Source organism: Lolium perenne, chromosome 5 (genome assembly GCF_019359855.2).
Source record: "Lolium perenne isolate Kyuss_39 chromosome 5, Kyuss_2.0, whole genome shotgun sequence".
Classification (NCBI taxonomy): Eukaryota; Viridiplantae; Streptophyta; class Magnoliopsida; order Poales; family Poaceae; genus Lolium; species Lolium perenne.
In genome coordinates, this window is record NC_067248.2 from 67,097,753 (window position 1) to 67,123,149 (window position 25,397).

Genomic DNA, 25,397 nt, shown 5'->3' on the forward strand with positions numbered 1-25,397 from the left:
AACACTGGCTTCCTCATCACCATTGTGGTTGCTGTCGCCGGTGAAGCTAGCCTATTCTCCCGCCTACCATTATTTTGACCCAATTCATTCTTGTCGCAAGATTTCAGCCCTTCTAATCTCTCAATATTGGGTAGTCTTCTCGATCATTCGATTTGGATCCATCATTGTGATCCGTTTCACCTTGACAATGATCTCTTGTTTTATCCCATTCTCCTCGAAAAGTCTACGCTCTTCGAAGTTGGTGGCGTCACGAGGAAAAAAAAAGATTCAGAAGTTTGTTTTTACCTTTCCTTCCCACATCCACATGTATAGAAAGTGGACCAAGTGTTTTCATCTCTGAGTGCACAAACCATGTACAGAGAGCGGACCAAGTATCTTGCATGTTAAGTGCTATAGGGGACATCTCCGTAGCAAAAATATTGTCCCCGCCAAAGAATTTCTCTGCTATTGAGCCGTGCTACATGATGTCTGAACGGGTTCTTACGGTTATATATATGACAGGCACTAAGTAGGCATTTTCTTAACCTAGGCACACCAATGTCTAGAAAGATGACCATTTCTCAACCGTGGGATGATAATAAAAAAGAAACGCAACATTTGTTATGTAGCATGACCGGACGAGAAAGCGATCCCAAATTCTTAATTCTTGACAGTAGCTGGGTGAGGACCTTTTCCAGCGAAACTGTCAATGATCTAAAAAGCATTTAATAGAGAACCAACCTGTGGTTGGATGGTTAGGAGGACAGTGGCACCCCCAGCCCACCAGAGTTCAAATCCCAGATTTGACACTTTGGTGTCTCATAAAGGTGGAATATTCTTCAGTGGGAGGCGACGTTCCCGTCGACAGCGAGGCGCCTGTGGTGACTTCGTCAATCTCAAGACCTGCCGAATCAGTTCTTCAACGCAGTCTCTTGAAGGTGCTCATAGGGGTAGGGTGTACGTGTGTGCGTTCATAGGGGTGAGTGTGTGTGCGTATGTATGAGCGTCTTTGATTGTACTGTGTTTCGCAAAAAAAAAAAGCATTTAATAAAACGGTTTTGCTGAGAATTAAGTGAGTGCTCAGTTATGTTCTATATTATCTGATTGCACGTTATTCGTGCATTAGAAGTTTTATGTTGGATTGAAATTTAGTTCTTTTAGCTGCAATTGAGAATATACTCCGGATACTCATGGTCCTTATATTTGCTTTGTGAGTCGTGATACTCATAAATTTCAACTCAGTTTCGATAATATTTTTTTTGCGAATGAAGTTTTGATAATATTATCTAACTAAAAGCTAAATTTGTGACCGCCAAATTAGCCACACCATTTAATAAAAATCAACACATGCAAGCATGAGATATTTGCTACTAGTGTCAATATAAAAAGATTTTCCTCGTTTGAAAACATTGTCTGCCTGTCCCTTCATAAACAAGAAAAGCCGGTGACGTCACTCCCTACGTAGAGAATGAGGAGGCCGCATGAGTGTGTTTTCCCCTCATCTCCTCTCCTCTCCGGCTCTCCGCTACAAGTAGTGCACTAGAGACTAGACAGTCAGCTACAGCTAGTCGATCGATCTGTTGAGGAGGCAGGCCGCCATGGCGATGCCGCTGCTGAAGGTGTACGCCGACCGCCTCTCGCAGCCCTCTCGCGCCCTCGTCATCTTCTGCAGGTTGTTCGTCTCCCCTCCCCTCCCTGTTATTTGATCTTGTTCACTTTTCTAATTAACGGCTATTGAGGCGCAGGGTGAACCGGATCGACTTCGAGGAGGTGACCGTCGATCTCCTCAAGGCCCAACACCTCACATCCGAGTTCAAGAGTAAGCCACCTACCTTATTCTCTTCCCCTTCTAAATCTTCACTTAATTTCAAGTCTCTCACTAGCTATAGCTTCAATACTAAATAAACTTGGTCTTCTCCAGAAATCAATCCAATGGGACAGGTCCCAGCGATCGTCGATGGAAGGTTCAAACTCTTTGAAAGGTCCGTGCATGCCTACCTCATCTTTCTCATACTCTCTGTTTCCGCATATACCTGTTCAAAGTCAGACTAGTTGCACTCTTGTCCTGCTACCTGTTCATCATCATCTAGTCTACTCATGTGTACCCTTTACATTTCTTGTAGCAGCTTGAATATACATCTGTTCACCATCATGGTCAATCACACGGCCTGTACTGCAGCCTGAAATATACTCCTGACCGAAGTCGCTAATTAGTTAGTAATATGAGGAGTGTACGCTATATATTTGTTCAAAGTCAAACTAGATTCTGGACGAAGGTGGAGGGCTTCTCCGAGGCTGTCAACTCCATCTGGAACGACCCGACGATTCAGGCAAACCCAAACCCGCTGTTGCGGCTTGACACGAAGCTGAGGGCCATGGTGAAAGGCCTGCAGCGGTGGAGCCAACAGAAGGTCGGCAATATCCGCGACCAAATTCTCATGGCTAATGAGGTCATTTTTCGCCTTGATGCGGCCCAAGACACGAGACAGCTTGACACAATTGAGATTTGGCTTCGGCGGAAGCTCAAGCTCCGCGTTCTTGGCCTGGCATCTCTCGAAAGGACTATCGCAAGGCAGCGTGCGAGGATCGCCGGGGTGAAGGAAGGGGACGCCAACCCGCTCTTCTTTCGGATCCATGCTTCTTCGCGCCGGCGACGCACGTTCTGTGCTAGGTTGCGGGACGGCGACCGGGTGGTGACGGAACAGGAGGACAAGGAGGATCTGGCAACGGCGTTCTTCACGCGTATGCTTGGGCAGGCCTCACCCCGCGCCCACGACATCGACCTTCAGGTGGCTGGCAGACCAAGAGTCAACCTATCGGGCCTAGAGGGGGCTTTTTCGGAGGAGGAAGTTTGGGCTGCGGTCAAGTCCATGCCAGACGATAAGACTCCCGGCCCGGATGGCTTCTCTTGGACGTTCTTCAAGCACTGCTGGTCCGTGGTCAAAGCCGACGTGTTGGAGGCGCTGAGGGAGATCTTCCTGGGTAGAACGCAGGGCTTCGAGAAGATGAATAGTGCATTCATCATTCTGCTTCCCAAGCGCGAAGGCGCTTCAGACTTGGCGGAACACAGGCCGATCAGCCTCGTCCACTCCTTCGCCAAGCTCCTGGCCAAGATCCTGGCATCTCGGCTTGCGCCAAGGATGAAGGAACTCGTGGATCAAAATCAAAGCGCCTTCATCCGGGGGAGGTGCATCCACGATAATTTCATTCTTGTTCAACAATCTGCGCGGCTCATGTCACGCCGACGCATTCCCATGCTCCTCCTCAAGCTAGACTACGCTCGAGCCTTCGACAGCGTGTCTTGGGCTTTTCTACTGATCGTCCTTCGGCAGAGGGGTTTTGGGCCCAGGTGGATTAGGTGGATTTCTCTCCTGCTTGGTACGGCCACCACGCAGGTAAGGCTGGACGTTCGGGCCGAGCTTTTGGCTCGGCCCGAGCTTTTCTTGGCTCGGCCCGTTTTGAGCTCGGCCCGCGTTAGACAGAGACCGAGCCGAGCCTGTTTTTCTGGCTCGCGACGGGCTGAAAGCTCGTCTGGCTCGGCCCGAGCCAGCCCGAAAGCTCGTTACTTCTTTTTTACGTAATAACAGAAATGCAATCTGGGCTGGTTTCTGGCCCAAAAACGTGTACGGGGAAGGATCAGGTCACCACAGGCCACAGCACGCACGAGTCGTTCTTCTCAGCTCTCCCAACACACGCACGGGCGCGCCGCCGCCTCCCGTGATGTCGCCTCCGGCCGCTCCGGCCGCGTCCTAGCCCCTCCCCCCTCGCGCCCCACCTTCCCTTGCCTCTCACCGCGTCCTAGCCCCTCCCCCCGACGCCGCCTGTGAAGAAGAAGGCCCGCCCAAACCGCCATGGCAGCCACTCCGAAGCTCACCCAAACCGCCATGGCTGCTACTCAGAAGCTCTCCCAACCTGCCATGGCGTCCTCATCACTCAGAAGCTCCACCAAGCTCGCTTGGTCGCCGGCGCATCACCGATTTACCTCACAGCATCGTCTCCATCCCTACCGCTAGCATGGGCCCACCTGGCAGTGACTAGTCGCTCTTGGCTCGCGAGCCAGCCCGAGCCAGCCCGAGTTTTAGTCGAGCTCGAGCCGAGCCCATTTTTCCAGCTCGTTGCATAAACGAGCCAGCCCGAGCCGAGCCCATTTGGAGCGAGCTAAGTGCAGGCTCGGACCGAGCCCAGCCCGAGCTGGCTCGTGTCCAGCCTTACACGCAGGTGATGATCAACGGCTGCCCAGGGCCATCCTTCCGCCACGCTCGGGGTCTGAGACAGGGGGACCCCCTATCCCCCCTCCTTTTCATCCTCTGCATGGACGTTCTCTCCGGCATGCTCAGGATTTCGGAAGAACGCGGCGTCATCGCCGATCTGGCGGTTCTGGGGCTTAGACACCGTGTTTCCCTATATGCGGATGACATTGTCGTCTACGCCAAGCCTACGGTTCCGGAGGTCACGGCCATCCGCCATATCCTGGAGTGTTTCAGAGACGCCTCGGGTCTGACCGTCAACTTAAACAAAAGCTCTCTCGCTCCGATCCGTTGATCTGACGAAGAAGTGGCGGCCGCCTGCCACGTTCTGGGCTGTCCTGTGGCTATGCTGCCGTGCAAATACCTTGGGCTACCTCTGTCGATAGCCAAGTTACGCAGGCAAGACGTGCAGCCCATCCTGGATCGGCTAGCCAATAAGCTAGCTCTCTGGAAGGCCAAGCTCCTTTCTATCGATGGAAGGGTGATCTACATCCAGTTCATCATGACTTCCTCCTTGGTCTATCACCTGCTAGCGCTCGATCTGGAACCATGGGTGTTCTCCTTCATCGACAAGCTGCGACGCAGTTTTCTCTGGGCAGGAGCGGCGGAGTGCAGAGGAGGCCACTGTCTTGTCGCCTGGCCCACCGTCTGCCAGCCGAAGCAACTCGGCGGGTTAGGCCTGCACAACCTTAAGCTGCTCAATGCGGCTCTACGGGCCAAGTGGATCTGGGCTTCCAGGACTGACCTGGACAGACCGTGGGCTCGGCTTCAAGTCCAACCCAACCAGCTTGCGCTGGACATCTTCAACGCATCCACTGCGATCTCCGTGGGGACAGCAAGCGCCATCCTCTTCTGGCAGGATCCCTGGCTCTAGGGTTTATCGGCAGGCTGTATCGCTCCGGAGATTATCAGCATGGTCCGACCGTCCATCATACGCAGCCTCTCTGTTCGGGACGGGCTTGTTGGCGATGCTTGGACCCGCGGCATTGCCGGCGTGCTCTCCGTCGACGCCACGGTTCAGTTCTTCAGACTCTGGGAAGCGGTGCGCCGCGTGACTCCTTCAGGCGATGCCGACACCTTCAGATGGAAGTGGACTGCTGCAGGGGTTTTCTCGGCTCGATCGGCTTACCAGGTGTTTTTCTTCGGACGGACAATTCTCCCTGGTGCGGCTCAACTTTGGAACGCGTTCGCGCCCTTGCGTTTCAAAGTCTTCGGCTGGTTAGCCTTGCGCGGAAGATGCTGGTCGGCAGACCGCATGGCTCGACATGGCCTCGCCTGCCACCTAACCTGCCCGCTATGCGGCATTGAGGATGAGACCCTCAACCACATCCTTCTCCAATGCCGATACGCGCGCGCGATCTGGTTCAGGTTCCTGCAGCGTCGTCTCTGGGAGCATCTGACCCCTCTTGCGGACAGCGTCATCATCGACTGGTGGCCGGATGCCGAGCAGCGGCTCCAACCCAAGGACCGCAAGAGCTTCAACTCCTTGGTGTTGCTAGTTACCAGATCCATCTGGCTCCAACGCAACGCCAGGATTTTTGACCGTGTCGACATGCCGGCGCACACCCTTTTGGAGGTAGTAGATAGCGAGTGGCTTGCCTGGCAAAGGTGTAGACGTGGGTCTTTGAGAGAAATTGAGTAGAGTAGACAGGGGTCTTAGACCTCGGAGGTGGTTGCCACAAAGTGGTTGTTCTGGATCCTTCTTGTACATGTTTTTTTCCCTGATGCTTAATTTTAAGACGCGCAGAGCTCCTGCGGGTTCTCCAAAAAAAAAAAAAAAAAAAAAAAAAACTAGCTACACCTCCCAGCCATGGGGACTGTTTCGTTGCATTTGTTATAGCTTTTTTTAATACACCCAGTTAACAGTATCAATTATCAATTCGAATGGCTCTTGATTTGCCAAAACTACGTTGCTGATAAAACTTGCTAATTAGCTAGTACTTGGAGAAATATGCTAATTGTTTCACCTCTTTTCTTTCTCTAAATTTCTGACCAAACTTGCACTTCTTTTGTGTGACAGCCATGCCATTTTGAGGTATCTTGCCACGGTCTTCCCTGGGGTTCCAGACCACTGGTGCGCTACTTCTTAGCCTTCCTTTGTAACTTCCTACTATATGTGACTGACAAGTACTTCTTTTCCTTCTAACAAGTAACAATTTGGGTTCCCTCTTCAGTATGCACTCATTTCCCTTGAACTAGCTTCTATCCACATGTTTCCATAAACTAGCCACCATCAGCATAATTAAAATAAACTTGCAATCCCGAACCTTTGTAATCAGTTTCTCTGACTAAAACTGCGCAATAGTGGTCAATATAGCAGCTTAGACTGGGGATAGGGAGTGATTCAAACAGTTTTGAATACATGAGGGGAATTCGCCAAAAAAGAAAAGATCCGCTAGCTGGTTCGTACTTTCAGCGGTAAAGTGAGCTGAACTCAGTTATTGGGTGGGTTATGTGGACTTGACTAACGTCGGTTAGTTCCGAGTTGGCGAGTTTTTGAGATGGTTCTCCATGCTATCTTTGTATTGTGCATGGAATGATGAGTTTTGAGTTGATGACTTGTCTACAAATGAAATGTACAGATATATCATCCTGTATCCATATAAATTTGACTTACTCTGGTCAGCTCTTAGCTCATAAGTTCTGTTACTGGTTTCCCATATTGGACTGGATATATGAATGTTATAGCCCATGGAGTTTTCTGACATACAGATTGACTGACCAACACTTGAACAGAGTTCAGATTCCTCTGTTGGTTTTCAGATATTGTGTTCTGGTTAGGATTTATCACCCATAGTTAAAATACGCCCACCTTTTTCAGTTATTTCTGAGCAGATGACTTTTGGAGCAGGTCTGTTTCCACAATAATTGACTTCTTTTATTGAACCTCTAGAGCCCAACGGGTCATTGTTAGGTATGCTTGGTAGTTGCTGAGTTAAATCATTGTCAGGTTTTTTTGCTCTAATAAGTGTCGATGTTTTCCTGTAAAGAGAAGCTAATTTTTATTCTCCATTTCTTTAAGGAGGGGGTACTTCATTGATAGTTTGAAGTCACTATCTTACTACTTTATTCACATGTAGGTACCCAACGGACTTGTTTACCAGAGCAAAAATCGAGTCCATCTTGGATTGGCACCACTCAAATTTGCGCCGTGGTGCAGGTGAAAAACCTATCTAATCTACTGATGGAGGGTCCTGCTAGGCTATCGTGTGGAGTTATCATTTAGCATGAAACATATGTTTTCCCACTAGAGTGTTTTGCAACCAACAGAATTAAGCATACTAAAAACTGAAACGAAGAACCCCTATTTAATCTACCGCAACAGAGTTGTGCTAGGATACTATTGTTCATCATGCAGAGTTTAGGGTTTAGCATTACATGTATATATCTTCCCTTGAGTTTTGCAATCCTAGGTCGAATGAGTTACCCGTCAACGCAACTAAATCATGCTGAAGAGCAGAAGGGAAATTTAACCATTGCAGTGTGTAGCACATAATCATGTAAATTATTTTCCTAATCATAAAGGGTAAAATTATTGTTGATGTAAGTTATTTATCCATCCATCAATAGCCCTTTGGTATCCTTGCGTAGTTGCATTTGAGGGATTGATCCTTGCATACTACGTCTGCAGCAACCTTTGTACTGCACACCGTGTTGGCTCCTTTTTTTGGTCTTACACCAAATCCCGAGTCTGCAAAAGAGGCCGAGAAACTGCTGGTGAGGTCACTGAAAACAATCGAATCGGAATGGCTCAAAGGTGACGCAAAATTCTTACATGGCAACCCGCAGCCGTCGATTGCGGATCTCAGCCTTGTGTGCGAGATAACGCAGTTGGAGGTACACCATATTTGCCTTCATATCATGAATGAATGTGATTTTTGCCATCTGTCAGATTTTTTAACAATATGAGGATGGGTTGCCTGCAGCTGGTGGGTGATGAGAGACGTGACAGGATCCTGGGACCTCACGAGAAAATCCTTGCTTGGATGGAGAACATGAAGAAGGCCACCAGCCCTCATTTCGAGGATGCCCACGAGCACATGTTCAAAGTGAAGGCGCGCTTGTCATCTGCTGCTGGTGTGAAAACGGCGTCCAAGCTCTGAACAGATTCAAACCTTGTTGTTTGCAAACGAAGAACATAGTACATATACGACGAGGAAAGGACAAGAGCACTAGTTGCATTGTAAGAAAATGTACCTGCCTCACTGCTGTCTCCTCTTTTGTGCCGGCTATGAATTTTGGGCAACGAAAGCTTATGACATTTACATGACTCAAAAAAAATAAAAAGCTTATGACATTTCAATTTATAGGACTCGTTTCCTGTCGCGTAAAAAAAATTTTTCACGCGAGAGCAATAGCGGTTGGGATACATCTATCTCTTCTGAGCAACCTCTTCTGACTTTGTGACACCTTGACAACAAATGTGAACTCATCAAAAAAATGTTCTGTTTCCAAAAGTAATATCACCAAGAGGGCTTATTTGAACACTATTTTCCTATGGTTTGGTCCTAAAACTACTAAAACATGACAAACCAAATAAACACATTGTTCTAAAAAATATTGACTTAATATTGTAATTAATACGATTCTCCAATCCATGTAGATAGAGGTAAAATATTTATTAGAAAAAATGACACATGATATTATAATGAATTTCAAAACAAAATATCCCTTTGTATAAATATCCCTGTGAATAGGACAAGTCGTCTTGACAAACCACAATAATTTCTTAGCATCCCTGATGCGGTGATGCCTCCGTCTACAACACATGTGGTAAAAAAATGTCTTGTGTCCAACAGAGATATTATCAGGAGGAGCTTATTCTAACATCCACGGATCCACCTACATAGCTTAGATCTTGTTCCTATCATCCCTGACACATAAGGACAAAATAAAGAGCAAATGCACCTTGCCTGGTAGTTCTTTCTTCCTTTCATCTGGCATATGAATAAGAGCATAGATTTCTTAAATTTCGAAACATGTTATGGTAGTAAAGCAGAAGCTGCTCTTGCTAATGGAGCGCATCTACAAAAAAATATGACAGATCATGTATAGATACATTTTGTTCCATAAGAAGTAAATATGAGCTTAGTTCCATATGACAAGAACATGTTGTGCAACCAAAGCATGTATGCGAATGTGACAATGGGGAAACTTGTTGCTTTCAATATGTGTGTCAGAAGAACAACCATGTGACCCGGTTATGCCCCCCACAAAACAATAACGATAGAGGCATCATTTTGTCAAGCCAACTCGTGGTGATTGTACCAATTTCCTGACAAGACAAAAAATCTTCTAAAAGATGAAACATTAACATGGCACAAAATAGATGTAGCAATGAAGGCAATGATCTACTGCAAACTATTGAAGAATCTTTCAACTCTAACAAAATCAAGTAACCGTAGGGTAAGCTGCTTGCAATTTCATTAGCAAAGAGACGACATACCACATATCAACAGATGAATGTAAGAGTTGATTATGTGCTTATGCAATGAACAATCACAAGTCATATTGCTGAATAAAATTTATTCTGCGCGGAGGCTTTCTACACACTTATCTTTTCTAGGACACATAATTACACATGAATGGACAGACGAAGATATATAGGCCTTCCCCTGCAAAGATGTGATCAGATTGGTAACCATAGTAACCAAAGAATTCATTATATAAATCGGAAACCATATAATAATAAAAGGTTGATAGGGGTGTATTATTCACTTGGTAGAATATTCATGAAGATAACATTATTTACTCTAAATAGGAAGTTAAGCTGAATAGTACTATACCTTTGGAGCTTCAGTGCTTCCATGAGTGATACCACGGCTAAAATAAATTATTCAGTAGTTATATTTACAGAGAGACGGTTCCAAGCATACCTACATTTTGCTGCAATAAGGACTTGTTCAGATGATCTCCTTTAATCATATATGGTGCACTTCTTATGTATTGCAAGAGTCAGATGGCTCACCATACACAGCCAACAACTCGTTATTTTAGCATATTCTGTGCATGGGAAATCCCTCATTGGCTCCTCATCCAGTATAATGAAAAACCATGAAGAAATCGTACCCCTAATATATTATCCAGATCAATACAAATACTATGATACACAAAATGCTTTTTTAAAAATCAAATATTATCAAGTTTGACCAAAAAAAATCGCGAAAACGCAAAAGATTTGCGTTTCGATGCATTGATAGATAAAGAAAGTTAGATATGTACATGCCCCTCCGAAGAGGGACAAACACCCCGCAGTACAACTCGACCCAAGAGAGGAGACCCTATTCTAGGGGAGTAGCTGGCGAACACCCCGGGCTCCCGCGTCCGCCCATTGCCGCGCCTCTGTCCTAATGTCGCTGAATAGGGAGGGCGCCGAGGGCTGTGCATTGTCGAAGATCACAGCGTTCCGATGCTTTCAGATCCACCACGCAGTAAGCATGATGAGCGACGAGGTACCCTTGCACAGCTGGCGAGGGGTAGTCCGCACCACCAGCGACCACCACTCCGCGAAGTCGCCCTTAGTAGGAGGTCCCGAGGTGGATCGGATCCACGAAAGGACCTCGAACCAAATCGTCCTGGAGAATGAGCACCCAGTGAGGAGGTGCGTCATGGTCTCCATAGACTGATCACAGAGCGGGCATCTGGGCGCATGCGGGAGGCCCCGATGCGCCAGCCTCTCACCCGTCCAACACCTGTCCAGACAGGTCAGCCATATGAAGAACTTAACCCTCGGAGGCGCCCAGGACTTCCAGTTTGACCAAAATTGTAGTGAAAAATATCAAAATCTATCTATACCTAATAATAAAGGAGCTAAGGTTTCTGCCAAAAAATTTCGTCAACGCTTTTTTTGGACTGTTTTGCCCTCTCACCAAACCGCATATTACGCACCAATGCCACCGTACCGGTTCAATTTATATGGTTTATTATGTCGGTCCAGGACTCCAGGCGCAAGCGCGCGTCGGCAGTTGAGGTCACGGCGCGCATCGGGACTCCTCTGTGTCCTGTGCGGAAAATAAATCAGCACCGACAGCCTCCCAGAAGCGGAATTTGTCAATCCGGCCTGAGACGGCCTCTGAGACGCGGAATCCGCCGATCTGAAGGATGAGCAGGCTTGCCACGTTGAATTCCCGAAGATGAGCAGCGCTTGGCGCACGGAATTCGCGGATCTAGAGGATGAGCTCGGCCGCGAGCAAACTTTCCTCTCCCCCATCCTCCGCCCTCCCTAATTTCTCATGATGCAGGGGATTGGGCACCTCACTGATCTACTTCTCCGACAAGCAGCGCGCAGTACGCCCTTTTCGCAGCCAAAACGCCGCTGGTACCAGCGCCGGCCTGATGGGCGTTGACTGAATTGAGGTGCCATAGTCGGCCGCTTGGCCAGGCTCGGCAGCCACACAGGCGCTGGACGATGGATGACGACTTGGCCAGCAGGCGCGCACGGTCATCTTACGGCCGCATCGCCTTCAGCTGGGAGGCGCGCGCCGGCAGCTGACGGGTGATGCGTGGCCTTGTCCTGGATAGGACCTGAAGTGCGTTGGTACTTGATACAGTATACTGTGCAATTCAGGGCGTGTTTGGTAGACCGGGGCTCCTCAGAAATTCTCATCCCAACCGAGATTTGAAGGAGATACTATGTTTGTTAGGCCGGCTCTTCCCATCTGCGCAGTGCTGAGGAGATATGAAAAATGCCCCAGAGCCGGGATGAGGAGCGAAGCCCAAATCGAGCTTCGCTGCTCATCCGGGATGAGCAAATCCCGCAAACCACTGTAGCAGCGGCCCGCGCACCCCCCAGACCCCAACCCGACATCTTCATTTTTCCCTTGGCTCCCGCATCGCTCTCGTGCCCCTCCTCTGCACCCCTCCACTGGCCGCCGCCACCCGCCCCATGGCCGCCATCCCTCCTCTGGCCGTCGGCCGGCTGCGCCCCCCGCCCATGGCTGCCTCTACCTTGCAGCGCGGCCTCTCCTTGGATGCCCCCTGCCATGCACGGGCCGCCGCCTCTCCCTGGACGCCCCTCGCCCCGCGCAGACCGCCGCCTCTCCCTAGACGCTCGCCGGCGACCGGACGGCTGGGAACAGGACCTCCTCGACGCGGCCGACCGCCCACTGCCGAGCAGTAGCTCCAATGGCCGCCGTTCCTCCCCAGTTCGCCGCCGGCAGAAGCTCCACTTGAATGGAATGGACCCAGTTCGCCGCCTCACGCCGCCAAGACGGCTCCAGGCCCCTCCTCCTCACGCCGCCACGCCGGATCCAGGCCCCTCTTCCTCGCCAGGCGCGAGCCACAGCTCCGGCCAGCCGCCATGACGCGCCGCCAGTCGCATCTCTGGCCAGCCTCCCCAAGAAAGGACCCGATTGCTTTTTTTATTCTGCTTAAGGACCTTTGTGTAAAAATTCGGACTCAGCACGTCTCAACGTATACAGCCTATACCAAACAACTTCTCTACTCACCATTTCTCAACCAGGCCGGGCTACCAAACACCTACAAAATCTTAGTTGGCCTTGTATGAGGTCAACATGTATGAGTGGAGATAGTTAATCTGAGGTGGCCCGGGCTACCAAACACACCCTCAGACTTCAAATGCAATACAACAGCAGCCTCGAGATTGAAAAGAAGTTGGCCGGCCGGAGATAATTGCCCGGGGCTCTGTATCGTTCTAATCGATGGCAATTACGGTTTGAGCATTTCTCTCTTCTCCTCTCCGTTTCTTCTTCCAATGAATTTTGACTGCGTGTAGATTGTAGTTAAATAGTCTCATCTCGCAGTTCCGTTGATTGGTCTGAAAATTTAATGATTTTGGCCAGGAAATATAAAACCCCATGTGCTGTGATGACCGCATCTCAAAACGGGAGTATAAGGTGTCAACCTAATTAAATGGGATCCCTGAAGCGGACGCATTATACTCCCTTCTTCTGAAGAGCCTCCCCGTATTCTAGGTCATTTGACCAACATAATATAAGGTACGTACATATTATAAAATATATATCGATAGAAAGTTTCGATATTCTACTTCCTTATGATGTTTGCGTTGACTAATTTATATTATATTGATTAAAATAATGATCTGGAGATACGCGCAACCCCTATGAAGCGTGAACCGAGGTAGAGAGAGTAATTCTATTGACAATAGTAAAAACATATAAGATACTGTATCGGTAGGAGGTAGTATATCATGAATTCTATATTTCAAAAGCAACATATTGATACTAATATACTATCATACATGCCGCTACGATTTTCTATGAAGCTGATCAAATTATAAGAACCTTACTTAACAAGAGCTAGATGTATACATATTCATGGATCGAATAAGTTTGTGGGCGTAGCTTGGTTGTAACTAAATAGAATTTCGGGAGAAACCATCTATGACCCACCTCTCCGGATCCACAAAGAGATGCAGCGAGTTTAATGGCTGGAACGACGTGTCGAGGATGGGATTAATTAGTTTTTTTTTTTGCATCTTTGTTATTTTTGTTAGCCTCCCTCTCACTTGTTACAACATATTTTGAATAGAGTACTAAAATAGTATTCTATAAACAATATTAATTTAGCACACTAAATAAGCCATTTCATTATCGGCGGTAAAGAAATTAACCCTTCTTGACCGTAGCTGCATTCCTGTCAAGAATAATTCATCCCATATGAAAGAAAATGACTGTTTGGCGGTAGGATTTTTGAAGAAATCCAAAGTGCACCTTCTTGACGCAGATTTTTTCTGCCCCCGGTGCAACGCACGGGCACTTTTGCTAGTAATATCAAATGTACATAGTGTGAAAATATATAGTATGATACCAAATGAACCTACAGAAACTAAATGATTTTTCTTGCAGTCAGCGTTCGGTGCCTTAATCAATCGGTTCGGTACTCGGTTCCCTACCGAACTGGCCTGTGGCCTGTGGCACTGCCTCGTTGGGCTGGGTTGGCCATCTAGCATGCGCTAGGCTAGTAGCTGACTAGGCTGCTGTTGGGCAGCGTGGGCTGTAAACAGGAAGCCAGCGAGACATCAGAAAATAAGGCAACCTAGAGATAACGCTGGGACAGGGCAAACTGCTGGAGTTTTTTGCAGAAATTTTGTGACCCTTTCCCCTGTTCCCTATCTTTTTTAACAAACAAGAATAAGATCAAACAATAACATTAAGATACTAAACAGAAATTGGACTTGAACGTAACAAATTCAACTTAAAACTTGACATTCAGCACACCAGAATAGTTTAGCACACACAAATCACACCGACACGTCTGAAAATCTTTACCTACTAATAAAGGAAGGAAGGTTTCTCCCCTAAATTTTCGTCCGTTTTTTATTTACCCATATTTTTCAAGCGAAATTACAAACAGTGCCACCGCGTGAGTTAAACGTTTCGTCCGCTGTGGCCGTAGAGTAGAGTACGATCAGAAAAGCGCCTCCCCAATCGATCGCTCGCTCATGTGAGCCCCCGATCCGCCGCCGCCTGACGCTACTCGTGATACCGATGAATACGCCGGCCCACGGCCGGGGCCTCCCTTCTCCTGCTGCGATGACAGAGAACTCGCGTGGAGACCATCAGCACCCTCCCGTCCTCTGCTCGACCGGCAACCCTCCCTGGATCTCCACACCACCAGCGCCCCTCCCTTAGACTACGCAAGGAAGCGACGCCGGCGAATTCCCTAAAGAAAATCTTCTTTGCAGGCCTAGGTGTGGGCAACCTGGCGGGGCCGAGGTCCTGCTGTATAGGTACGCAGCGCCGCATCATATCCCCATTCAGCCATTCAGGCGAGGAACCAGAGACGCCATGCCCGGACTTGCCAGCTTTACTCTGTGCGCCGCTGGGTTTTGCCATCCCAGGCGAGGAACAACATGGCCACGGGCCACCCCCACGAGTGTTGAGCTGGTTGAGCTCTGACTGTTGAGTCCTCTGCAGATTGGATCTCTGAAGTTGTGCATGCGTCTGCGAATATTGAAGCTGTACAATTATTGGTTACGATTTGGTGGCTCAGAAACTTAGGCCTTCAGAATTCTTCAGTTGTTATTGCCCAACGATTTTTTGTTCAGCCAAGACATTATACATGTCATAGGGTGTTGTGGGTTGTTCAGTGTTGACTCGGGTGTTCTTCTCAGCCAAGAAATTATACATGTCATAGGGTGTTCGGTGTTGTGGGTTGTTCAGTGTTGACTCGGGTGTTCTTCTCACATGGACTAGCTTGTTGTTGGTCTCCTGGACACCAAATTTCCATCAAGAAAACTTGTCCAACAGGTAGTATTTAAATCAGCAGCAAAAACTGGAATATTCTTCCCTTATAATCGCTCAACAAGTGCAATGGTAATTGTTGTCTGTAAAGAGACAAGCAGGCGCCGGTAAATCAAGCCTGCATGTGATAGCATGTGAATCCGAGTAAGCCTTGTTCTTTGTCTCATTCCCATGTTTCCTCTGTTTTTGTTTCGTGTAGCTGGAGAAATTTATAGCCATGAAGTATTGTACACTGACATTCAATATTTCGTGTTATTTGGAAACATTATGGCTCCTAACTGATGCCACTTGATCTGGACTGTGAGGCGACTAGAGCTGCAACATGTATTTAACGTGAAGTCACAAGGTTTTAGGCTTTCAGCTATATTTGGAGCAACAATACCATGGAGCAGTTTGATTGCTGTCTATGCTCGTTTTGAGTCAACGCCAGGTAATACGCAAAATATGATTTTGATATTGATGATTGAACTACAACAGATATTCTGATACATAGCAATACTATGCAAGAAAAGTGAAAAAGTTCATGCAACGATGCAGGAAATCCATTATCCATGTACTTCATGCTTCAATGTCCTAGATTTGATTTTTTTTGTTAAAACCAAATTCTGAATTATCATCTTTTCTTTAATTTCTAAATGGGCCAAAAAATGTAAAGAATATTCAATAAAACTCAACCCATAGCATTGTAACCTGATGTTCATGTGGGTAGAAAATTAAATTTATTCTACACAGGGTGATCAACTTTTTTTTTATTTTCACTGATGTGGGGGCAATCCTTCTCCCTTCCCGTTGCTACAACATGGCATTTTTATTTTAAATGTTACAAATAAGTTCTTTCCATTCTTTCTTTACCATGGAAGGAGGGATGCGAATTATGTCGCTCTTATCAGTTTTTGACTAGGTGATTTAAGATGCATGTGTTCAGTCGATTGGGATGTGCTAATCATCAGGCATCTACTGTTTTGGTACAAAAGGTAAGTATGAGATTGATATATGTGTTGATTACATATGAGATTCCATAGGGACACATTATATTTTACTTTGCACTTCTCAAAGATATGTAGTGATGTGGTATACAACAAAAGTAGTGTTGATGGAAATAGAAAACTCACCTGTAGTATAATGAGTTTTCTGGAGTATAGAATTTTGGAATGGTTGTTCCATATAGCTCTTTTTTACTTCATAGTCCTATTACTTTTTACAAACTATAGGATATCATTTGTGCCACTTTCATGGGCGGCAGAATTTATTTCCAGTACAAAAAATAGCACCTTACATCTTAAGGAATAATAGTTTCATTTACATGGAAAAGGCCAAACTCCTACCCTAATGTTGTTGCGTAAAAGATCATATGAACAAACTGAATCAATAAGAATAGGATCTATAATTTTAAATATGGATCTTCAAATGATTTAGGACACTGCCAATTTTGGTATGGTCTCATCGATCCCACTGAAAAATTTGTATTTTATATTGTAGATGCAACTTAAGTCAATGTCATCTGCTGTTTCTGCCTTAGTTACACAGTTTTATTGTAGAAGAGTGAATATTTATTCGCCCCTTGCGAGAGTAGGGGTTTGAGTTTGATGTGGAGTCGCATAGGCCAAAATTGTGCAAATCATATATTGCATCACAGCAGTGTACATATATGCTATCTTTGTCTGTTGTGTATTATATGTCCTGTATGAAACTGAGGAACAGAGTGTTTGACAAGAATTGCTGGACTGACTATCTGGAAGTCACCATTAAGAAATGACAGCCATTGTCCATATCAACAACTCTGTTCCAGTGGCATCTTGTCAATTTGGATACTTTTGCTTCAGATTACCAAGAAAAAAATAGTAACTGTAAAGTTAGTCATTATTTTTGATGATGATCAATGGCCCCTAATGCACAATGGTTGGCTATGACAGCGGTAAAAACCAAGATTATTGATGAGTTCAGAGAGAGGTTGTTGGAAGTTTGAGGGAACCTGGTGTTTCGATTAATGGGTAGATTAGGCTTTGTATGTTAGTTTGGTACGTCCTTGAGAAACTTCTTGAGTCTCATAGCCAAAAAAATTAACCCGTAGCAAAGCACGGGCATTTGTGCTAGTCACACTTAAGTTTACAAAAATGAAAAGGCAGCAGCAAGAGCGCATAGGAGCAGTAGCGCCGCACCGCTACCATCCGCCAATTCTCCATCTTCTAGAGTTCCATCTTTATGCTTATTCTTCAAACTTCATCAACCAGCTTTGGACGACTGTAACAACCATATAAAATATGATGAATATTTTATATTGAAAATGGTGAATTGGACAAAAGAACAATGACATTATTACTGCCTCCTCACTTGCAAAGAATAAACAAATGAACCCGCAAAGTAATAGACACAACCTAAATCTTTTATTTAGGGAAATAGTAAATATCTTAAAACTGATTATCAAGCATCTTTCATTTAGCGAAGACCTAGTGCAAATTAATGAATGGCATGGAAGAAAACATGTAAAACGATACAGTGGCATGGCAATGGATGATATGGTTCGTGCTTATTATTTCGGACCCATCAAGTTCTCTTATAATTTAGAGTTCTTGCATCATCTAAATCAGCCGCACAAACTTCTCACAACTCTGATAAATTAAGAAGCGCACCGTGCAGGCAGTCTCTGCAGCTACTAATTCAGTATACAAAGTTACAAAAAAGTACAATCGTGCAGGCTGTGTGTAGCTACTCGATCTTCCTCTCAAAGGTAATCAAAATACAGATACTAATCCAGTACACAAAGTTAGAAGCAACTACGCACATGCCTCAATCTTTCTGCGTGTATACAAATGGATCAATTTGCAGTGCCAAACCAAAAGCAATCCCCACAAGGACACACTCAGTTCAGAATAAAATGGCACGAACCTTGCAGCTTGCAGCCTAGCAGCATCATCATACGGCCCGGAAGCTGCATGCGCTTAAGCGCGATGCCATCCTTTTGAAGCTCGACATCACCAAAGCTTTCGACACTGTGGATTGGGCATTCCTTTTAGAGGTGATGTCCCGGTTAGGCTTTGGCCGTAAGTGGACCTCCATGGTGGGCGGGCGGCGGGCTGCTTAGCTCGGCTTCCACCCGCGTGTTGGTCAACGGTCAGGCCGGGACGCTCATCTTCAACCGCCGGGGACTCCGCCAGGGTGACCCCCTCCCCCCTTTGCTCTTTGACACGGTGATGGATGTTCTCCACCTCATGTTTGAGAGGGCGGCGGACGTGGGCTTGCTCACGGAGCTTTCCCCTAGTGGTTTTCGGCATCGCACCTCGATGTATGCCGATGACGTGGTCACCTTCATCAGACCCACCAGGTTGGATCTTCAGACCTGCGCTCAGATTGTGGAGGACTTTGGGGTGGCATCGGGCCTGCGCACTAACCTGGCCAAGTGCTCGCTTCACCCCATTCGCTGCTCTCAGGAGCAAGTGGACCTGGCCAGCTCAATCCTAGGCTGCGAGGTGGCCTCTTTCCCTTTCAAGTACTTGGGACTCCCCCTTGGACTTAGAAAGGTGACAGCGGCACAGCTACAGCCCGTGGTGGACAGTGCGGCCAATAGGCTGCAGCCGTGGTGTGCCAACCTTCTCACCCGTGGAGGGAGGACCATTTGGTCCAGACTACTCTCTCGGCGATCCCGGTTCACGCCATGATGTCTCTGGACATCCCTCCGAAGGTCATTGAGGCGTTGTTGAAGATTTGTCGCGCCTTCCTTTGGAAAGGGCGGCGGGAGATCTCGGGTGGTCATTGCTTGGTCGCGTGGGACAAAGTGGCTTCCCCAAAGCTGCTTGGGGGCCTAGGTATTCCGAACCTTCGCCTCCTCAATCTTGCTCTTCGATGTCGTTGGGCGTGGCTGCAAAAGGTGGACCCGTCAAAGGCTTGGGCGGAGTTCAACATTCAGCTCCCCAGCCTCTGCATGGCGATCTCGGACGCTGCTATTTGTTACACGGTGGGCAATGGCGGCCGGGCTAGATTCTGGACGGATCGCTGGCTTGACGGGGCCAAAGTGGCGGAGATCGCTCTGAACGTGGTTAGCATGGTCTCGAGGAGGAGAGCAGCGGCATGCTCGGTGAGGGAGGGCCTCTCGGGCCAGTGGCTTCGCGATTGTGGCCTTGATATGAGTGACGAGGCTCTCCCAGAGTTTTTCCTTCTCTGGCAGAGGCTGGCCAACTTCCACTTGGAGCCCGAGCGAGAGGATTTGCCTCTGTGGAGATGGTCGCCTGACGGTTGCTACTCCGCCAAGTCGGCATATGGAGCCTTCTTCGCGGGACAGGTGAGGGCTCCTATCTCCGATGAGATTTGGCTCTCCCGGGCTCCCTACAGTTGCAAGTTCTTTGCGTGGCTCGCCGCAAATAACCGTTGTTGGACGGCGGATAGACTTCAGAGACATGGCCTGCCTCGCCCACCGGCATGTCCTTTGTGCGACCAGGAGCCAGAGTCACTGCAGCATCTGCTCCTTGGCTGCGTGGTGTCGCGGGAGGTCTGGTTTTGGGCCCTTCGCTGTTGGGGCAAGGAGGACTGGCTCCCAGCGGCAGACACCGAGCTTCTGGAGTGGTGGTCTTCACGTACCTGCCCGGCGGCCCATAGGCGGGACATGTGGACCGTGATCATCCTAGTGTTCTGGTGTATTTGGAGGCACCGGAACGATGTGGTTTTCAACGGCGTGGCGGCTTCGCAGTTCACCATCAGAGACAGAATTAGTCTGGAGTTTGATAGGTGGCAGCTGGCCAAGCTCTTCCGTGGCACCCTTTTTGTTTTTCTTGATCCTAGTCTTCTCCCGTGGCAGCTAGGAGAGTAGGCGTGCGTGGGGAGCTGCTCCCCCTTGTGGGCAGCATCAACTTTGCCTTCTTTGGCTTTCTTCTATGCGATTGATACACCTTTCCATGGTGTATCCTCGAAAAAAAACTTGTTGGTGTGGATGCCTTCCACCGTTCCACGCCGCCTTTATCTTCCGGAGTGGGGTTCAGTCGAACGTCGACGTCGCCGCTCGGCCGCAGCTAGGTATTGGAGCGGGTCGAGCGATGAACTGACGCATCAACGATGGGATCCCGCCTCATATAAGGAGTTGGGGAGGCAATAGATCAACATATTTTGGAAAGTAAAAATCGGAAATTAAGCTAGAGCGAGATCTCTGGAGAGGGGATTTGTGAGGGGAATAGTACCACCTACTAGTATGATGGCTAGCAGGAAATGACGAATTGAACAAGAGAAGGATCTTAACTTGGAAGGGGGAGAAAAGAGGGAGAGAATTTTGTTCAGTTTCCTTTCTCATTCATCTCATCCCTTGATTCGGTTACAGCAGTTTGGAGATATACCCAACCACACACACGCAGCTGGCACGCAGGCCCACAACACACTTTACTAAACACCACTCCACTCTTTCGTCACCAGCCATTGAGTCCCTGGTGACGCGGCGTATGCCTAAGGCATGTTGTCCTGTGTGACAATTCCCCCTTGATGAGCACTTGCTTGTCCCCAAGCAAGCATCTCTGGAAACTTGGATGTAATTACCTCCCAGTCTTCCCATGTAGCATAATCTTCAGGTAATGAGGTCCATTTCAGAAGCACTTGGACAACTGGAGCATTACCTTTCTTCACCATGCGTCTGTCCAGAATCTTCTCCGGCACTGTCGGAGTCGTGTCCAAAGATGGAAAAGTGGGTAGGTCTTTGTATACTGGAGTGTAATCTGGACAGAACTCTTTGAGATGAGAAATATGGAAAACCGGGTGTACCAAACTCCCAGGTGGTAACTGCAGTTTATAAGCCACTTTCCCTATCTTCTCCAGAATCTCATAGGGCCCAAAATATTTGTATGCCAACTTAGGATATATGCGATTAACCACGGATTTCTGCACATATGGCTGAAGTTTGAGCAAATACCTTATCTCCAACTGGAAACTCTTTTTTAGTTCTGTTCCTGTCTGCTTTAAGTTTCATGCGATTGCTTGCAGCAGCTAGCTTGGCCTTGAGCACCTCCAGATGGGCAGAGCGATCTACCAACATGGCAGGGGCATCTTGATCTACCTCTATCGTTGGCATAGCGCCCAACTCTGGTTCATGCCCATATAAGGCTTTGAATGGCGACATACCAATGGAAGAGTGAGTGCACGAGTTGTACCAGAATTCTGCGAGGGAGAGCCATTGCTTCCAATTCTTCGAGTTTTCTTGAATGCTACAGCGAAGGTACATTTCCAGGCTCTGGTTTACTCGTTCCGTCTGGCCATCCGTCTGCGGGTGATAAGCTGTAGTGAATTTCAACTTAGTCCCAAGTTTCTGAAACAACTGCCGCCAGAAAATGCTTGTGAAGATGGATCCACGATCAGAAACAATTGACTTAGGCATGCCGTGAAGTTTTACCACGGAATCAATGAACACTCGCGCCACTTGCGGAGCTGGAAGCGGGTGTTTCATGGGCACAAAGTGCGCGTACTTGGTGAACCTATCAACAATCACCAGAATAGTATTGGCGCCTTCTGAGAGTGGTAAACCCTCCACAAAGTCAATTGTGATGTCTTTCCAAGGGCCCTCTGGCACGGGTAATGGCTGTAACAGTCCTTGGGGATGTTGGTTGAGATGTTTGGCATGTTGACACACATCACACTGCTTGCTTCTAGCGCTTTATCTTGATGTCTTCATGCCTGACCACACAAAGAGACGTTTCAGTCTTTGAAAAGTCACCTCCACTCCAGAATGTCCACCAATGGCACTAGCATGGAGAGCTGCAATCAACTTTGTCTGAAGAGCCAAATTTGCCCCCACCCAGACTCTGCCGCGGTATCTTATCAAGCCATTTGTCAGCGCATACCGTTGATTATCAGGGCTGATCACTGCTAGCTCAGTAAGACGTCTTTGTGCATCCAAGTCAGTGACGTAAGTATTCAGCACTTCTTGTAGCCAGACGGGTTTGATCTCCGTGCATGCCTGAATAGACATCAGATGACCCACCTGAGACAAGGCATCCGCTGCTAGATTTTCACTTCCTTTGCGGTATGAAATCCTGAACTGGAGCCCCATTAATTTTGCCATAGCCTTACGTTGCAGTGGAGACTGCAACTGTTGATCATCCAAATAGCTAAGACTGTGATGATCTATTCGTATGAGAAACTCCCCGCGTTGCAGATACGGGCGCCAACGTTCTACTGCCATCAACAGAGCAAGAAACTCCTTATGATAGATGGACAGTTGTTGGTGAGAAGCACTGAGTGGCTTACTCAGGAAGGCAATAGGATGATGTTCCTGCATAAGAACAGCTCCAATTCCCAAGTCACATGCGTCGGTTTCCACTACAAACTGAAGCTGGAAATTTGGTAACTGTAGAACTGGTGTCTGTTGCATTGCCTGTTTAAGTGCCAAAAATGATGTTGTAGTTGCCTCTGTCCAGAGAAATGCTTTCTTCTTCAATAGACAAGTGAGTGGCCTGGCAATAATAGCATAGTTCTTCACAAACTTTCTATAATACCCTGTAAGCCCGAGAAAACCCCTGAGTTCAGTTACAGTAGTGGGCAGTGGCCATTTTGTCATTGCTTCAGTTTTCTTGGGATCAGTGGAGACACCAGTAGCAGATATAATGTGCCCCAAATATTCCAGGCTTGTGCAGGCAAAAGAACACTTACTCTCTTTAACATACAGTTGTTGTTGTTGCAACAGGTGAAGTACTGTGGTGAGATGTTCTACATGCTCAGCAAGAGAGTGGCTGTAGATCAGTATATCATCCATAAATACCAGCACTGACTTCCTTAAACAAGGCTCCAGAACCTCATTCATGACACACCGAAATGTTGTTGAGGCACTGTGTAAGGGTATATTGCCCCTATGTGTGGTTTTGGTAATTAATGACAACCCCTATGGACTAATGTTTTCATTGAGTTTATATGAAGGAATATTCCATAGGTACTTCTTGTATTCCATGTGTTGGATTCAAGTATGGATATACCTTGTGTATTGGCATCAAGATCATCGATTTGAAGATATATTTGTGATATGATCAAGAAGAAGAAATGAAGATGAAGTTCTTATGTGGAACTCAATATTAGCCATGCTCTATCCTATGTGATAAGCAATGGATAATCAAGATCTTGAGAGCTTGATTCCAAGTGAAGAATTCTTTATATACACCTCAAGATATTATGATAGAGTATGGGAAGATACAAGGTTGAGTTGGGCAAGTTCAAGATGAGCGTCTCAAGTGGATCACATGCATGAAGCTTGCCGTCCATTTGGTGATAATGGACATGTGAAGATGTGCATCAATGGAGCTTTCCCATCATGGTGTATGGGGGAGCATTTGTGAGTCTTCACGAAGCAACGATGATCAAGTGAGGCATTCCGGCTTGAGTGAAGCTTGAAGAGTTATCATCAAGATCAAGCGGGATGCGCAAGGCAAAGGTATGACCTTGATAGGTTTTCCTTTTACCGGTCTCAAGGTGGTTGATGGGAGACCGGATTATAGGATAGATAGCCGCACTATTAAGAGGGGCTTTCGGTTGGGTAACTTGATCACATCGTCTTAGGGTGTTCAATCCTTTTCATACTTTGCATATCCCTATAGCTTCTTGGTGTTTCTCTGTGTGAGGTTCTTGAGCTTGTTGCTAGCTTTACAACAAGCCCAAGTTCATCGAAAACGGAATCCGCATGCATCTTCTATTGCGTTTTCGAGGTTGGGTATTTTACCGGTTATTCATGATATAAGGTTCTACCTTCTATATTCATGATAAAATCCCCTCCTACAGACTTGTGTGTTTTCACTTTCTATTGGATAGCATTTGTTGCTATCTTCCAAACAAAATTGGTTTCATTCGAATCGGAGTTCGGGAGCATTTGTTATTAAACAAAAAGGAAAAAGGAAAAAGAAGAAAAGAATAAAAAGAAAAAAAGGGGAAGGGGCCAGCCTGCCGGACCGGCCCAGCCGCCGGCCCACCCGGCCGAGACCGGCCTGGGCGCCTGTGCCAACCGGCTGGATCCAGTGGCCTTTGGCTCGTGACCGGCCGCAGGCCCGGTCCGCGACCGGCCTGCCCGGCGCACCTCCCGGCCCCGCCGGTATCCTCGCTGGGCTGCCTTTCATCCGCGCGGCCCACGCGGCCTGCGCCCCACCTGCGCCTGGCCTGGGCTATCTGCCGCCCCGTGCGGCGCGCCGCCCGCCCGGCTGGTTGGCCGGCCCGACCAGACGCCCGGCCAGCCTCCTCGGCGACAATTCCGGTCGGCCGGCTGGCGGCCCGGTGGGCCACTTTTACAGCCCCGTTTTTCCTGCGATTTTCACATGTCTTTTTCCCTAACGGTTATATTTGCTCTTGGGCTATAAATAGCCCTTCTTCCACCTTGGGCTGAGTTAGTTCTTCCATTCTCTCTCCTCCATTGTTGCATTTGAAGAACTTGCTCTCTCTCTTGTCTCCCCCCATGATTCTTGCTCATTCTTGAGGGATCTAAGAGAGGAGATCTAGATCTACACTTCCACCAATCCATTTCTCCTCTAAGTGAGGGGAACTCTTGGGATCTAGATCTTGGAGTCTTTTGTTGACTTTCCCCATTGTTCTTCCTCTCCAATCTCATCCTAGCATTTGTTGTTTGGGTGGGATTTGAGTGTGAAGGACTTGAACACCTCTAGTGTTCTTGCTTTGCATCATTGCATAGTGTTGAGCTCTCCACCACGATTAGTTCGAGTGAGAGACCGTGAGCTTGTTACTCTTGGAGGGATACCTCCTAGTTGGCTTGGAGGTTGGTGCTCCGGTGATCTCTTCAAGAAGATTGTGAAGAGGCCCGGCCTTCTCCTTCGTGGAGCTTGTGAAGAGGTTGTGGAGCTTGCCATCTCCGGAGCGGAGGAAAAGGTAGCCATAAGGAAAGGGCCATTATCCTTCGTGGGTGTGGTTCGGAGAATAGGGTGAGCCTTCGTGGCGCGGGGAATCCTTCGTGGACCTCCACTCCTCCAAACGTGACGTACCTTCTTGC

General features: G+C 47.6%; 1 protein-coding gene across 1 annotated transcript; it reads left to right on the forward strand.

The window, feature by feature from the left end:
• Positions 1-1,448: 1,448 nt before the first annotated feature.
• LOC127299413 (glutathione S-transferase T1) lies at positions 1,449-8,533 on the forward strand. Its single transcript, XM_051329376.2, has 7 exons — positions 1,449-1,651; positions 1,725-1,798; positions 1,901-1,961; positions 6,247-6,300; positions 7,307-7,386; positions 7,858-8,063; positions 8,153-8,533. Exons 1-7 carry the CDS (start codon positions 1,578-1,580, stop codon positions 8,327-8,329), a joined length of 726 nt encoding a protein of 241 aa, XP_051185336.1. The 5' UTR covers positions 1,449-1,577; the 3' UTR covers positions 8,330-8,533.
• Positions 8,534-25,397: the final 16,864 nt, after the last annotated feature.

Bases quoted from the DNA above. Each gene is read 5' to 3' on its own strand.
- LOC127299413 (XM_051329376.2), top strand. From the start codon at position 1,578: ATGGCGATGCCGCTGCTGAAGGTGTACGCCGACCGCCTCTCGCAGCCC. The intron at 1,799-1,900 runs GTAAGCCACCTA...GGTCTTCTCCAG, and splicing joins CCTCACATCCGAGTTCAAGA to AAATCAATCCAATGGGACAG. The intron at 7,387-7,857 runs GTGAAAAACCTA...CTACGTCTGCAG, and splicing joins AAATTTGCGCCGTGGTGCAG to CAACCTTTGTACTGCACACC.